The sequence below is a fragment of the Chiloscyllium plagiosum genome, chromosome 3 (assembly GCF_004010195.1).
Source record: "Chiloscyllium plagiosum isolate BGI_BamShark_2017 chromosome 3, ASM401019v2, whole genome shotgun sequence".
NCBI classification, from domain to species: domain Eukaryota; kingdom Metazoa; phylum Chordata; class Chondrichthyes; order Orectolobiformes; family Hemiscylliidae; genus Chiloscyllium; species Chiloscyllium plagiosum.
Window position 1 is genome coordinate 135,115,636 of NC_057712.1, and position 14,458 is coordinate 135,130,093.

The 14,458-nt window shown below is 41.8% G+C and overlaps 1 protein-coding gene across 2 annotated transcripts in view; it reads left to right on the forward strand.

Annotated features, from left to right (window-relative positions):
• Positions 1-14,458, forward strand: part of LOC122548559 (WD repeat-containing protein 26) — a 101,054-nt gene that overhangs the window by 55,141 nt on the left and 31,455 nt on the right. For both annotated transcript variants that reach the window (XM_043687373.1, XM_043687374.1), the window contains exons 8-10: positions 5,839-5,979; positions 6,528-6,647; positions 11,735-11,880. In XM_043687373.1, coding sequence (XP_043543308.1) covers positions 5,839-5,979; positions 6,528-6,647; positions 11,735-11,880 — 407 coding nt within the window. The remainder of the gene's footprint in view (positions 1-5,838; positions 5,980-6,527; positions 6,648-11,734; positions 11,881-14,458) is intronic.

The window sequence follows — 14,458 nt, forward strand, 5'->3', positions numbered from 1 at the left end:
CCCCTCGCCGGCCTCCCCCCCTCGCCGGCCTCCCCCAGAAGGTATCCCAATGATCCACATAATATGACTCTATATCTGAAACCCTCCCTACTCTACCAGCTCTGCAGTCACGTGTTCATCTGCACTCACTCTCTATTCCTTGCCTTATTAGCCCATGGCGCTAGTAGCAATCTTGAGATTACTATGCTTATCCTATCTTTTAGCTTCCAACCTAACTCCCTATATTCACTTTTCAGGTGCTCATCCCTTTTCCTAGCTATGTCATTGGTACAGATGTATACCACAAATTCTGGCTCCTCACCTTCCCCTTAAGAATCCTGTAGACTCTATCTGAGACATCCCTGACCCTGGCACCCATGAGGCATCATACCATCTGGGAGCCTTGTTCTCGTCCACAGAATCTCCTGTCTGTTCCTCCAACCGTTGAATCTCCTATTCTCCCCCCTTGCCTTCAGAGCCAGTCTTGGTGCCAGAGATCCGGCTGCTGTGGCTTTCCCCTGGTCGGTCGTTCTCGGTGTCTGTGTCTCTCTGCCTCTCTCCGTGTGTCTCTCTCTCTTCCTGTGTGTGTGTGTGTGTGTGTGTGTGTGTCTCCTCCCCCCCACCCCCCCCCTTCCCCCCTCTCTCGCTCTCTCTCGCTCTCTCTCGCTGCTCGCTCGCGCTCTCTCTCGCGCTCTCCCTCGCTCTCCCTCGCTCTCCCTCGCTCTCCCTCGCTCTCCCTCGCTCTCCCGCGCTCTCCCGCGCTCTCCCGCGCTCTCCTGCATTGTCTGAGCCAAGATGTCACCTTCGCGCTCTCCCGCGCTCTCCCGCGCTCTCCCGCGCTCTCCCGCGCTCTCCCGCGCTCTCCCCGTCTCGCGCTCTCCCCCTCCCTCCTCCCCCCGATTCTGGTTTCGCCTTTGCCTGAATACATTAGCACACTTAGCCAGCAGTCCCCTTGTCCACTTCTGCTCTCTTCAGCCTCCACTCCATTGATTCACGAGGTAAGTATTTTATGTTCAAGCTTATCTTCCTGGCTGGCCCCTGGCTTGCGCAGTCTTGACTCACTGCTGAAACTGAGGTTGCTGATTCATGAGGCAAGTGTTTTAAGACCACATCTAAGATTGCATGCTCCCTTGAGGTTTGGTAACAAGAAAGTGTTCCTCTTCAAGACCCTCTCTTCTGACTTGATTCGGCCAATGTGCACATTAAAGTCCCCATGACTACTGCCGTTCCATTCTTAGATGTGTCGGATATTTCTTGATTGATCGCCTGTTCCACTGTAGCATTATTATTGTGTGGCCTACAGACTACTCCCACCGGTGACTTCTTCCCTTTGCTATTCCTGATCTCCACTGAAAATGTGTTGCTGGAAAAGCGCAGCAGGTCAGGCAGCATCCAAGGAACAGGAGAATCGATGTTTCGGGCATAAGCCCTTCTTCAGGACAGGCTCTCCCTGTTTTTTGCATGTGATTCTGTCACCCAGTTTTTCTTTTTTAATGATTTTTGCTCTGGTCTCTGTTTCTTTCTGCCTGGACTCCCATCTTCTTACCATTTTAATCTACCTTTCATGATAGACTCTCTGCTCGTTGCATCTACCTTTACATTAACTGCTGTATCTTCTGACCTGATGTTCAGGTTTCTCTCCCCACGCCCACGGCCGACCTATTTAAAGCTTCCTCAACATCTGTAGCAAACCTGTCTGCAAGGATATTGGTCCCCCTCGAGTTCAGGTATAACTCGTCCTTTTTACATAGATCATCCCTTCTCCAGAAGAGAGAACCTAATGATTCACAAACCTGAAGCCCTGCCTCCTGCATCAACTCATCAGCCACTCATTTGTTTGCCATTTCTTCCTATTCTTGCCCTCATTAGCATGTAGCACAGGCAGCAACCTAAAGATTACTACCCTTGAGGTCCTTCTTTTAGCTTCCTTTGTAACCCCCTAAATTCATTTTTCATGACCTCGTCCCTTTTCCTAGCTATGTTATTGGTACCAACGTGTACCACAATTTTGGGCTGCTCACCCTCCCCTTTAAAAATGTTATCCGGATCAGACTCTATCCGGATCATTCAGGAGGCTGAGGGGTTTATAGAGAGAAGTTACAGGAAGGTAGTCACACCTAGGTTACAAAATTAAGGTGGCTGGGTGACCATCAGGAGATGGAAAGGGAATAGACAGTCAGTGCAGGGATCCCCTGTGGCCATTCCCCTCAATAACAAGTATACCGTTTCGGATTCTGTTAGGGGGATGACCTACCAGAGGAAAGTCACAGCGGCCAAGCCTGTGGCACTGAGTCTGGCCCTCTAGCTCAGTAGGGAAGTGGGGAGAAGAGAGTGACAGTGATAGGGGGGTTCATTGGTGAACAGGCAGGAGATTCTATGGACGAGAACGAGACTCCCAGAGGATATGTTGCCTCCTGGGTGCCAGGGTCAAAGATGTCTTGCATCAAGTCTATGGCATTCTTAAAGGGGAGGGTAGCAGCCACTTCTCCTCTAAACTTTGCCTCTCTCTCACCTTGAACCTGTGCCCTCGTGGAGTTGACCTTTCCACCCTGGCACCAAAACTCTTTGACAATCCATCCTCTCTTTGTCTCTCAATTTTGTAAACCTCTGTCAGGTAACCCCTCAGCCTCCGTCTTTCCAGTGAAGAAAATCAGAGTTTATTCAATCTTTTCTCATAAGCACAATCCTCCAGACTAGGAAACATCCTGGTAAACCTTCTCTGCACCCTCTTCAAAGCATCCTTTTCCTTCTGGTAATGTCACGGCCGGAACTACGCACATTATTCCAAATGTGGTCTAACTAAAGTTTTGTATAGCTGTAACATAACTTGCCAACTTTTATATTTGATGCCCCAACTGATGTATGCAAGCTGTATTTGAATGGTGCAGAAGCACCAAGCTAGACTGTTACAATCCATGCAATTTTTTCCAATGTTGCCACTGGTGTTTTTCTCTCTTGCATTCTCACTGAATGAGATCTGTGGAGATGAGTCAAAGTGACAGGAGAAGCAACTTCAATTTTGTTTTAAGTAAGCAGAAGCATGACAATACCAGCATGGTACTTCTGCACCATTGCACTTTGCACTTCTACAACTTGATGCTTTGGGTTTGATTCTGGATCTTAAAACAGGAATGCAAGTACAGGAGAGGGAAGCAGTGAGAGAATGACTCAGGGCGCAGTGAGCTTGTCAAAAGGCTGAGGCACCGAAAGAGGCCACGAGGTGGAAATTGGGCATAGTGAGAGGATCTACAAGATCCAAATAGTTTTCATTTTTCAAATTTTGTTTTAAATGTATTTAATTTTAAAGTTATTTAGTCTAGCAATATTAAATATTCAACTTGGTAAGGTAATTTTTATCTGATCGCTAAGATCTGACAGACCTAAATGCAACTTTTATATTAGTTACCATGGGAAGGTATAATACACTTAGTCATTTCACTTAATCATGCTGTTCAGAAACAGTGACTTACTATACAGTACTTAAAATCCATCATACCTTACATCAGACCATTCATTAATGTTGTTTGTGGTACAGCCCTTACACATTTTTCCTCAATCTTTTCTGTCATTAATGTGGGCAGTATTGTAGTACCTTGCCCAATTGCAGTACTCTGTACTTATACCTGAACCTGTGGTTTATAATGGAAACCCATTCATTCTTAGACTGTTGTCAATTTTGTTCTCTCCTGAATACCTTCCAGAGGAATTTTTTTTTCTCTCGGCAAACAATGGTTGATGTAGGAAATTTGCAAAGTTATAAACTCCAAATAATGGGATTTATTTTTATGTAGGTGGTGTTTTCATTCTTGAGAAAACAAAAAGTTGTTGGAGAGCACAATGCTAATGCTTGGTGCTCAAATTCCAAAGTGTTTCAGTTCCACAGTGTTAATATACCTCATTGAGATGCTACAGAAATAGTAACGGTAAAATTGGATTTAATCGTAGAATCTCTAGTGCCGGATTCAAATATAGGATTCAGATACTGGGTTCACTGCAGCGTTTTGCTCTAATTTCTCTGTCGAAATGGCCTCAGGACAATAGTGCAGCAACATTAATCTAAGAAACTAACCAACTATGGCCCATAGCAAGTTTGCAAGACAATATGTCAATAATCATACATTAGTAATGTAATGCACAGCCTGAAAGGGTGATGGAAGCAGGTTTTGTTGCCACATATAAGTAATATTTGGATGAACAGTTAGAATGCCAGGTATAGGGTATGCACCAGGTCCAGATAAAGAAAATTAGTGTACTTCAGTGAAAACAAATACTGGAGATCATAGCAGGTCAGGTAGCATCCATGGAGAGAGAGCAAACATTGAGAGTATAGATGACTCCGTTTCAGTGTAGTTCAATGTTTGGTCTACATTGTAGGCCAAAGGGGCTGCTTCTGTGCTGTGTGACTCTGACTTGAGGAATGAGTACTGGCCACAACACAGGGCACAACTCCCTGCTGCTTTTTGAACAGTAACATGGGGTCTATATGTTCACCTGCGTATAGACAGTACCTCTGTTTACCAGGCAGAGTTGATAAAGGGGTTACCACCAGGTATAGTGTATTTGGATTTCCAGAAGGCAATCGATAAGGTACCAATAGAAGATTATTGCACAAAATAAGAATTCACAGAATTACAGGCAATGCATTAGCATGGTTTGAAGACTGGTAGACACAGAAGCCAGAGTTGAGATTAATAAGTCTTTTTCAGGTTGGGAAGACATCACTGGTGTAGTGCCACAAGGTCAGTCCTATAGGACATCAATTGTTTAAACTCGGCCAATTCCTCCAAAGCATTCAGATAGAAAGTAATATATTCAAATTTTATGATACAAAAATAGATTGGAGAGCTTGTGATGAGGACACAATAAATTTGCATGGGGATATAGGTTGAGTAAGGGCAAATAATTGGCAGCTGGAGTTTAATGCGGGAAAGCAAGAGATCGTTTACTTTGATAGAGTCAAAAAGCAGCTATTTATTTAATAGACACTCCACAAAGCGCAGCTTAGAGTGATCTGAGTATTCTTTGCATTAAATGCAAAGTTAGTATGCAGGTGCAACAAGTAATTAGGCAGCAAATAGAATTCTGTCCTTTATTGCTAGGAGGTTAAAGTTTTAAAATAGGGAAGTTATATTACAACTGGGTGAAGTTGCACCTGGAGTTAAGTGCAGTTTTGGTCCACACATTTGAGAGGATATACTGGCATTGGAGGCAAGTCCAAAGAGTCTCACGAGGTAGTTACAGAATAAGGGCGCACTCATTTAAAATTCAGATGTGGAAGGGATTTCTTCTGAGGGTGGTGAGCGTGTGGAATTCTCTACCTCTGTGTTGTGGAAGCCAGATCACTGGAAGTTTTTCCAGAGGAGGGAGGTAGATTTTTTTTTGGAAATGTTGACCCCTTGGAGTGTCTGAGGAACCGGCACAGAAGTGTGTTTGAAGCCTGATGCAGATCAACCACATCTTGTAGAATAGAGGTACAGGCTTGAGTTGATCTTATGTTTGTTCTTCTTACCTTTTTAACTTCACATCTGAAAGATGGTGCATCCAACATTGAGTATTCAACATTCTATTGGACTGTGAGCCTATGTTTTTGTCCTCCATTGTCGAGTGGGATAGTCTCCTGACTCTAAGGCAAGCATGCTGTCAACCGACCCATTGCAAATTTACTGGTGAAACATGCTGTGAAAATTACACTGAGGCAGGGTATGGGGCTGTTTTATGGAGAAGAAACTGAAGTTGAGTCTAAAAGAACAAAGCACCAGAGTCCAAATTCCACAACTGCCTCTGATGTAGCACAATCCCAATTGTCCAAAGGTGACATTGTAGCATGGTTTACTAATGGAATGTTTTTCCCTCTGTTAGGATACTCACCAACTTAGGTTGCTTAAAACGTTAGAAGGTCATGCTTATGGAGTATCATACTTAGCTTGGAGTCCAGATGATACTTACCTTCTAGCCTGTGGCCCTGATGACTGCTCTGAATTATGGCTTTGGAATGTACAGGTAAACAACGTGAATGAGAATGCAATATCTGAATATTATTAGCATAGGTAGTATTCTTAAGTTACTGGTACACAGAGTTCAGTCTTTATTCAAATAAATCATTTGTAGGAATCAAAAGCAATAATAACTCCTAAATCTCCAGGTTTTTTTCTTCATTATTTAAAGTGCTGCTAATAGATCACATTTATATGGAGTATTTTATTGGCTCAGCTGTTCAAAATTGCTGAAGTTACTTATGTCTTTGACTTGCACAAATGTTCCAAGTTCCTGATGGCATCTGTTAACCCGTGGAATAGCACTTGTGCTGGTAGGAGGGGAAGGTCAAAGTGATAGTCCTATTCATAAAATTGCACACTTTTTATAACTTACTGTCGCAATAAGTAAGCCTTAATACAAAACCAGTTGATCACCTGAAAATAGGTCTGCTCCTGCAAATTTGTAACACTTAAAACTGACATCCAAATTGAAGAAACCTTGACTGTGCATTATTGTTACTTTTGATGCCAGAATACATTGCATTCGGTGGGTTAAACTTTTCCCCTCTCCAGACAGGAGAGCTAAGAACCAAGATGAGTCAGTCTCATGAGGACAGTCTGACAAGTGTGGCTTGGAACCCAGATGGGAAGCGCTTTGTGACGGGTGGACAGCGTGGGCAATTTTATCAGTGTGTAAGTTGCTCTGTTTCTTTCTGATTTTTTTTTAATCTTGTACATTTTACCTCCATGTTTATCAAAATTTCGCATTTCTAAAAGTGACTAATTGGACTAACTGGCAAATACATCGACAAAACAGGTTCGTTTAGCAATTAAAACATTTGCACAATCTCCGTATTCTGGAGAGTTAGGTAAAATTTGCCTTTGTATGCATTCCTCCAGGATTTTCCTGCAGGGAAATGATATTCCTACTCTTTTCTCCATGACAAACTTTGCTTAAATCTCTATTTCTACATTGCTGGTTCAAGGAGCTTGAGAATGTATTTCGGTCACTTCAGTCTTTGTAAATGTTTCTGTTGTTCCTTATCCTTGCTCACCATGTCAAGCCTGTCTTTTAACTAAGCATGAACAAACCATTGCTAAAATACTGAACTAGCACTGATCATGGTCATAAATAACTTGAAGCTGTAATCATGGTGGATGTATCCTATTCAACCCTCTAACATTTGACACAATTGATCACACCATCTTCCAACTATGAAAAGAAACATTTCCAGCAACAGCTCATCTTATAATCATTGCACCCTTTTCTTTAGAATTCTCCAAAGTTATGCTTTATTCTCTACAACCTGCACCTTTGGAAGTAGGAGCAGGAATAGACCATTTAGCCCATCAAGCCTGTTCTGCCATTCAGCTAGATCATAACTGACCATCTATCTGAATGTCAATTTCCTCACTATCCTCATCCCTCTTAGAAATGTCCCATATAATGATTAACTCATTATCCATTATGGTACTGAGTCTGATCCTTTGAGGTGTCTCCCAATGACTGGAGCGCATGCGACTGTTTATATAGCGTGAGACACTCATGGTTGAGAAGAAGCAGAGCAAAGCACTAGATGCGCACTCATGATTGAGCATGGATCTGCTTTTCTTGAAAAAGTGCATTGCAATGTATCAGTGGATTTGGAGCTCACTCATGAAAGTCTTTTTAATATATTTTGGTTGATGATCCTGTGAAATGTCCTTTATTTGAACATTTCTAGCTCCAACATGTTCTTGTTTCAATCAATTGAGCAGAAGCCTACTGTTATTACAGTATCAAATATCAAAATATGGTTTTGTATTCCGTTAGTTGGGATGGGTATGCTGACCTATGTTTACAAAGCTCTGAATATTAACCTTAAGGCTTGTTTGTAACCAGCTTGGACAACACACTGAATGTCTAGCTAATGACAGGAATCTTTTGTATAGGGAATGTTTTAATTGTTGCAGTTATGAAATGTTACAAAATTCACTGGCCTTAATTGGATCAAACTGTATGGCATGTTTTGTTGCAAAGTTCTTCACTCCACATTCCCAATTAAATTGCTGTTTCTGTTCTTGTCCCTTGTTCATGCTACCTTTGCAAACAAAACATCACAACAATAGCGCAGTTACGGTACAGGATCAGTACCCCAGAGCAGAAATTTAAATTTAGCTTTTTATTGTTTATACGTGGGATGTAAATATGCCTGGATTGGCCATCATTTATTGCATTTTCTAATTGCATTTTGAGAAGAAGGTCCTCCTTGAACTGTGTAGTATGTGGTTTGACACGTGCAATGTTGAGGAAAGACTCCAGGATTTTGCCCTGTGACGGTCATGAGATAACTATGTCATTGGCTCATTGGTTAGCTCTGCTGCCTCACAACTCCAGCGACCCAGGTTCGATTCCAGCCTTCGACGATTGTGTGGAGTTTGCACATTCACCTCGTCCTTCCGTGGGTTTCCTGCAGGTGCCCCAGTTTCCTCCCACTATCCGATGATGTACAGGTTAGGTGAATTGGCCATGTTAAATTGCCCATAGTGTTCAGGGATGTGTAGGTAAGGTGCATTAGGGCAAATGTAGAATAATAGGGTCGGGGCAATGGGTTTGGAGGGTTGATGTGGACTCATTGGGCCAAAAGGCCTGTTTCCACACTGTAGAGATTTTATGATTCCAGGTTAGGAGACTGAGATTTGAAGGGTAATTGTGTTCACTTAGTCAAAGAGTCATAGAGATGTACAGCACAGAAACAGACTCTTAGATCCAACCGGTCCATGCCGACCAGATATCCCAACCCAATCTAGTCCCACCTGCCAGCACCCCGCCCATATCCCTCCAAATCCTTCCTATTCATATACTCATCCAAATGCCTTTTAAATGTTGCAATTGTACCAGCCTCCACTTCCTCTGACAACTCATTCCATACACGTACCACCGCCTGCATGAAAAAGTTGCCCCTTAGGTCTCTTTTATATCTTTCCCCCCCCTCATCCTAAACCTATGCCCTCTAGTTTTGGATTCCCTGACCCCAGGGAAAAGACTTTGTCTATTTATCCTATCCATGCCTCTCATGATTTTATAAGCCTCTATAAAATCACCCCTCGATCTACGAAACTCTAAGGAAAACAGCTCCAGCATGTTCAGCCTCTCCCTATACCTCTCATCTTCCAACCCTGGCGACATCCTTGTAAATCTTTTCTGAACCCTTTCAAGTTTCACAACATCTTTCTGATAGGAAGGAGACCAGAATTGCATGCAATATTCCAACAGTGGCCTAACCAATATCCTGTACAGCCGCAACATGATCTCCCAACTCCTGTACTCAATACTCTGTAAACGTACCAAACACCGCCTTCACTTTCCTATCTACCTACAACTCCACTTTCAAGGAGCTATGAACCTGCACTCCAAGGTCTCTGTTCAGCAACACTCCCTAGGACCTTACCATTAGGTGTATAAGTCCTGCTAAGATTTGCTTTCCCAAAATGCAGCACCTCGCATTTACCTGAACTAAACTCCATCTGCCACTTCTCCGATTGGCCCATCTGATCAAGATCCTGTTGTAATCTGAGGTAACGTCCTTCATTGTCCACTACACCTCCAATTTTGGTGTCATCTGCAAACTTACTAATTATACCTGTTATGTTCGCATCCAAATCATTTATATAAATGATGACAAGTAGTGGACCCAGCACCGATCCTTGTGGTCGCAGGCATCCAGCCTGGAAAAACAACCCTCCTCCACCACTCTGTCTTCTACCTTTGAGCCAGTTCTGTATCCAAATGGCTAGTTCTCCCTATATTCCATGAGATCTCGCCTTGCTAACCAGTTTCCCATGGGGAGCCTTGTCGAAAGCCTTACTGAAGTCCACATGGATCACTTCTCTGTGATCTCTGCCCTCATCAATCCTCTTTGTTACTTCTTCAAAAAAACTTAATCAAGTTTGTGAGACATGATTTCCCACACACAAAGCCATGTTGATTATCCCTAATCAGTCCTTGCCTTTCCAAATACATGTACATCCTGTCTCTCAGGATTCCCTCCAACAACTTGTCCTCCACCGACATTAGGCTCACTAGTCTATAGTTCCCTGACTTGTCTTTACCACCCTTCTTAAACGGTGGCACCACGTTAGCCAACCTCCAGTCTTCTGGCACCTCACGTATGACTATCGATACAAATATTTCAGTAAGAGACCCAGCAATCACTTCCTGAGCTTCCCACAGAATTCTAGGGTACACCTGATCAGGTCTTGGCGATTTATCCACTTTTATGCATTTCAAGACATCCAGCACTTCCTCCTGTAATATGGACGTTTTTCAAGATGTCACCATCTATTTCCTATATTCTATATCTTCCATCCCTTTTCCACAGTAAATACTGATGCAAAATACTCATTTAGTGTCTGCCATTTTCTGTGACTCCACACAAAGGCCGCCTTGCTCATCTTTGAGGGGCCGTATTTTCTCCCAAGTTACCCTTTTGTGCTAAATGAATTTGTAAAAACCCTTTGGATTCTCTTTAACTTTATTTGCCAAAGCTATCTCATGTCCCCTTTTTGCTCTCCTGTTCTCCCTCTTAAGTATACTCCTCCTGACTTTATGCTCTCGTAAGGATTCACTCGATCTATCCTGTCTGTACCTGGCATATGCTTCCTTCTTTTTCTTAACCAAACCCTCAATTTCTTTAGTCATCCAGTATTCCCTACACCTACCAGCCTTTTCTTTCACCCTAACAGGAATATATTTCCTCTGGACTCTCGTCTCATTTCTGAAGGCTTCCCATTTTCCAGCCGTCCGTTTACCTGTAAACATTTGCCCCCAGTCAGCTTTTGAAAGTTCTTGCCTAACCACTTAGATCTGCTCATGTTCTTTCAAGTGGCAGAGATCTCTGTTTTGGAAGATAAGTTATAGGCACCGTAGCAAGTTGCAGCACTAAATCTTAAAGATGGTGCACATTTTCCCCTATGCACTGGCATTGCGGGCGATGCCATTCAAACTGGATGTTTTTATCTGGATTGTATTATTTTTGAAGCTGCATTCATCCAGGTAGATGGGGTCATTGCACTTTTGGTGCGCACTGTGTAGATGAAGGAAAGTTTTTAGCAGGAGGTGAGTTAATTTTTTTTGTGGCTGACCCAATGAAATGTTTAATGGTAATCCGAGGATGATAGTGGATGATTCTACTGTTGAATATCAGTGATGTGGATAGATCCCCTCTCTAGGGCCCTTGCGTTGCAGTGGTAGCACCCTTGCCTCTGAAACAGGCAGCCTGGGTTCAAGTCCAACAACTATATGCTGAGGTCTACCAATTTGTTACGACATGAGGTAAACCCCCCCCCCCCCCGTGAATTTAAACTAGCCACACAGAAAAGATTTAGCCTGTGCTGAAATCTTATAAAATTTGAGAGGCAAAGCACTATCCCAGAAGTCACTACTTAAACTAAAAAAAAATTTTAAACTTTTATTCTTTAGGTCTAACCGAGAATATTAACTAACAACAATTTACACTCCTTTCTCCCAACCTATCATTTATCTTCCCCTCTACAATACTGGGCCGATAAAAATCCTGATTATAATTTATAAAACACACTGCTGGTACTCTACGTTCCTTACTTCATCTCAATTAGATGCAGTACCATAGAACCTAGATTTGATTCCACATGCAATCCAGCCTTCAGAACAGGAAGGGGAAATGTGAGGGGCACTGAAAGAGAATTGTATATGGAAAATTGGGCATTTTTTACTGATTTTATTGTTCCACTTATGTAACAGTTCTTTGTGTCTGGGCTAGGATTTGGAAGGAAATTTGCTGGATTCGTGGGAAGGCGTGAGAGTGCAGTGCCTTTGGTGTCTAAATGATGGGAAAACAGTCCTTGCCTCGGACACGCATCAGCGGATAAGAGGGTACAACTTCGAGGACCTGACTGATAGGAATATGTAAGCCATGTTGTAATTATTTGTTTGTACTGAGATTAAAACTTCATTTTGACGATTTAAGGGAGAAGGTACAATTAGTTCTGAAAGTGCTTTACTATTCCTAGGAGATACTTATTCTGCACTGACATTTACTGTGAAGCTGCTGCTGCCCACCAGAGCTATTTTTGTTTTTTCTTGCCCAGTGACTGTTTCCATGTATCCTTTGAGGTCTTTTATCTTGCTGTACAATCTATTTGATCTGGAACTATAAGCCATTAAAGCGTTTATAAGTTTCATCTAATAAAGAATGTAAATATGAGTAAGGAACAATGTACAATTCTAGTGTTGATATAAGAAATGTAGCAGAATGATTAGAAGTTTGAAGATTGGCTGACAAGACAGGAAGCGCTTCTGTGCACAGGGTAGCAGAAGTTTGGACGTCTTTCACAAACAGCAATGAAGGCTGCATCAGTTGTTGGCTTTAAATCTGAGAAATCTTTAAACAAAGGTATCAAAGGAAATGTGCCAAAGACGCATGGAGTTAGGCCACAGATAAGCCATGATCTCATTGAATGGTGGAACCTAAAGTGGAGTAGATTTAAATTAGCTTTGAGTGTGTGTGGGTTGGTAAGGCTATCAATTAAAATTTTGGATATTTAGAAATATGAACATAAAAATCAGGGGCAGGAATAGGATGTTCAGTCCTTTGTGTTGCTTGGCACAGCAGACACAATCATAGCTGATCTAATAGTTAAATCAGACATATACTTCTGTTTACTCTGGTAACCTTTCAGTCCTAATAAAATATTTGAAAATTCTGCTTCCACTGTATTTCAGGATGAGTTTGAAAGGTGCACAACCCTCTGAGGCAAATAGTTTCAGCTAACCTTGGTTTTAAATGGGCAACCCCTGATATTTTAAGCAGTGGCCCATGCTCTAGATTCTCTATAAGGCTAAATGTCCTCTCCATGTCGACCTGCCTACGACCCTTCAGGATTTTAATCAAGTTATCTCTTATTGTTCTAAATTCCAGCAGGTACAAACCTGTTGTCCAATCTTTCCTCATAACACTACTCTCCATTCCAGTTATTAATCTTATAAATCTCTGAACTGTTTCATATTTGCGTAAGGTGACCAATACTCCACACAGTACTCCAAATGCCCTGTATAACTAAATCATAATATCTTGGTTTGCAGTTCTCCTTGTCTTAATGGTAGCATTCAGTAAACTTTTCTGATTACTTGCTGTACCCTTCTACTAATCTTTTGCAATTCATGCAGTGGGACACACAATTCTCTCTGCATTCAAGAGCTCAGCGCACACTCACCTTTTTGATATACTTCTGTTTCATTCTTGCTGTTAAAATGAACAATTTCACATCTTACCATATTATGCACTTCATTTGCCATATCTTTCATCACTTACTCAAATTTATTTTTGTTAACTCTTGAATTCTTTGCACAGCTTACTTTCATCTCTAGCTTTGTATGATCAGCAAAATGGCAACATTACCTTCACTACCCTCATCTATATTTCTAATCAACCTGTTCAGAAATATTATTACACACCAATGGAGCAAGTGGACCTTGAATCCAGGCCTCTTAGTCCAGGGGTAGGGACACTATCAATTAACCTCACTGCCCCTCATCTAAGTCTGTTATATAAATTGGAAACAGTTGAGGTCCCAAGCAATGATCTCTGGTACCTGTTGCATCTTGCCATTGTCAAAAAGACCCATTTATACCTCTCGTCTAGAACCAGACAGGAGATCAAGAGCAATGAAATCTGATTAATTTATTCAAAGTGTTTAGAATATGTTCAACTTTCTAGATGGCATATTAAAACATCTATCATAGACCAGGACCAAGAAAGTAATGAAAAGTAAGAAGTTTCACAAGTGACTGGTAAAGCTTTCCTTTGGTTGTGGAAGTTGATGAGGGGTCATAAATTTAAGATAAGTGGAGTTTGAAGAGTGATTTTTGGGAAACAATATAGTTAAATACATGAAAGCTGTGTGTTACAGATTACGTTGTTATAGTTTGAAATTGTTGAGTTCTAATTATGTTTCAAGCTGATTAAATATTCTAAATATGAAATATTCAGTACTGGTAATTTTTTATTTTTGTTCAAGCATAGCAGAATGTGCTTACTGGTGCAGTGAAATTCCCAACTTAAATGTATTACGTAACGAATGATGAAACTTGGGCTTAATATCATAATAGATTGACAATTTTAAATTCCAACATTAACTGTTTAATTGGGTTACCCAGTGACTAGCACTGCTGCCTCAGTGCCAGAGTGCCAGGTTCATTTCCAGCCTTGGATGATTGTATGGAGTTTGTGGATTCTCTCTGTATCTGCATGGGTTTCTGTCAGGTGCTCCAGTTTCTTCCTAGAGTCCAAAGATGTGCAGGTTAGGTGGATTGGCTGTGCTAAATTGCCCTTTAGCATCCAGGGATGTGCAGGGTGGATGGATTAGCCATGGTAAATGTGGGTTATGGGGATAGGATGGGGGTGCTGTATGTGAATGGAATGTTCATTGGATGTTGGAATGGCCTTGATCCGCATTGTAATGATTCTATTACATTGTGTAATGGA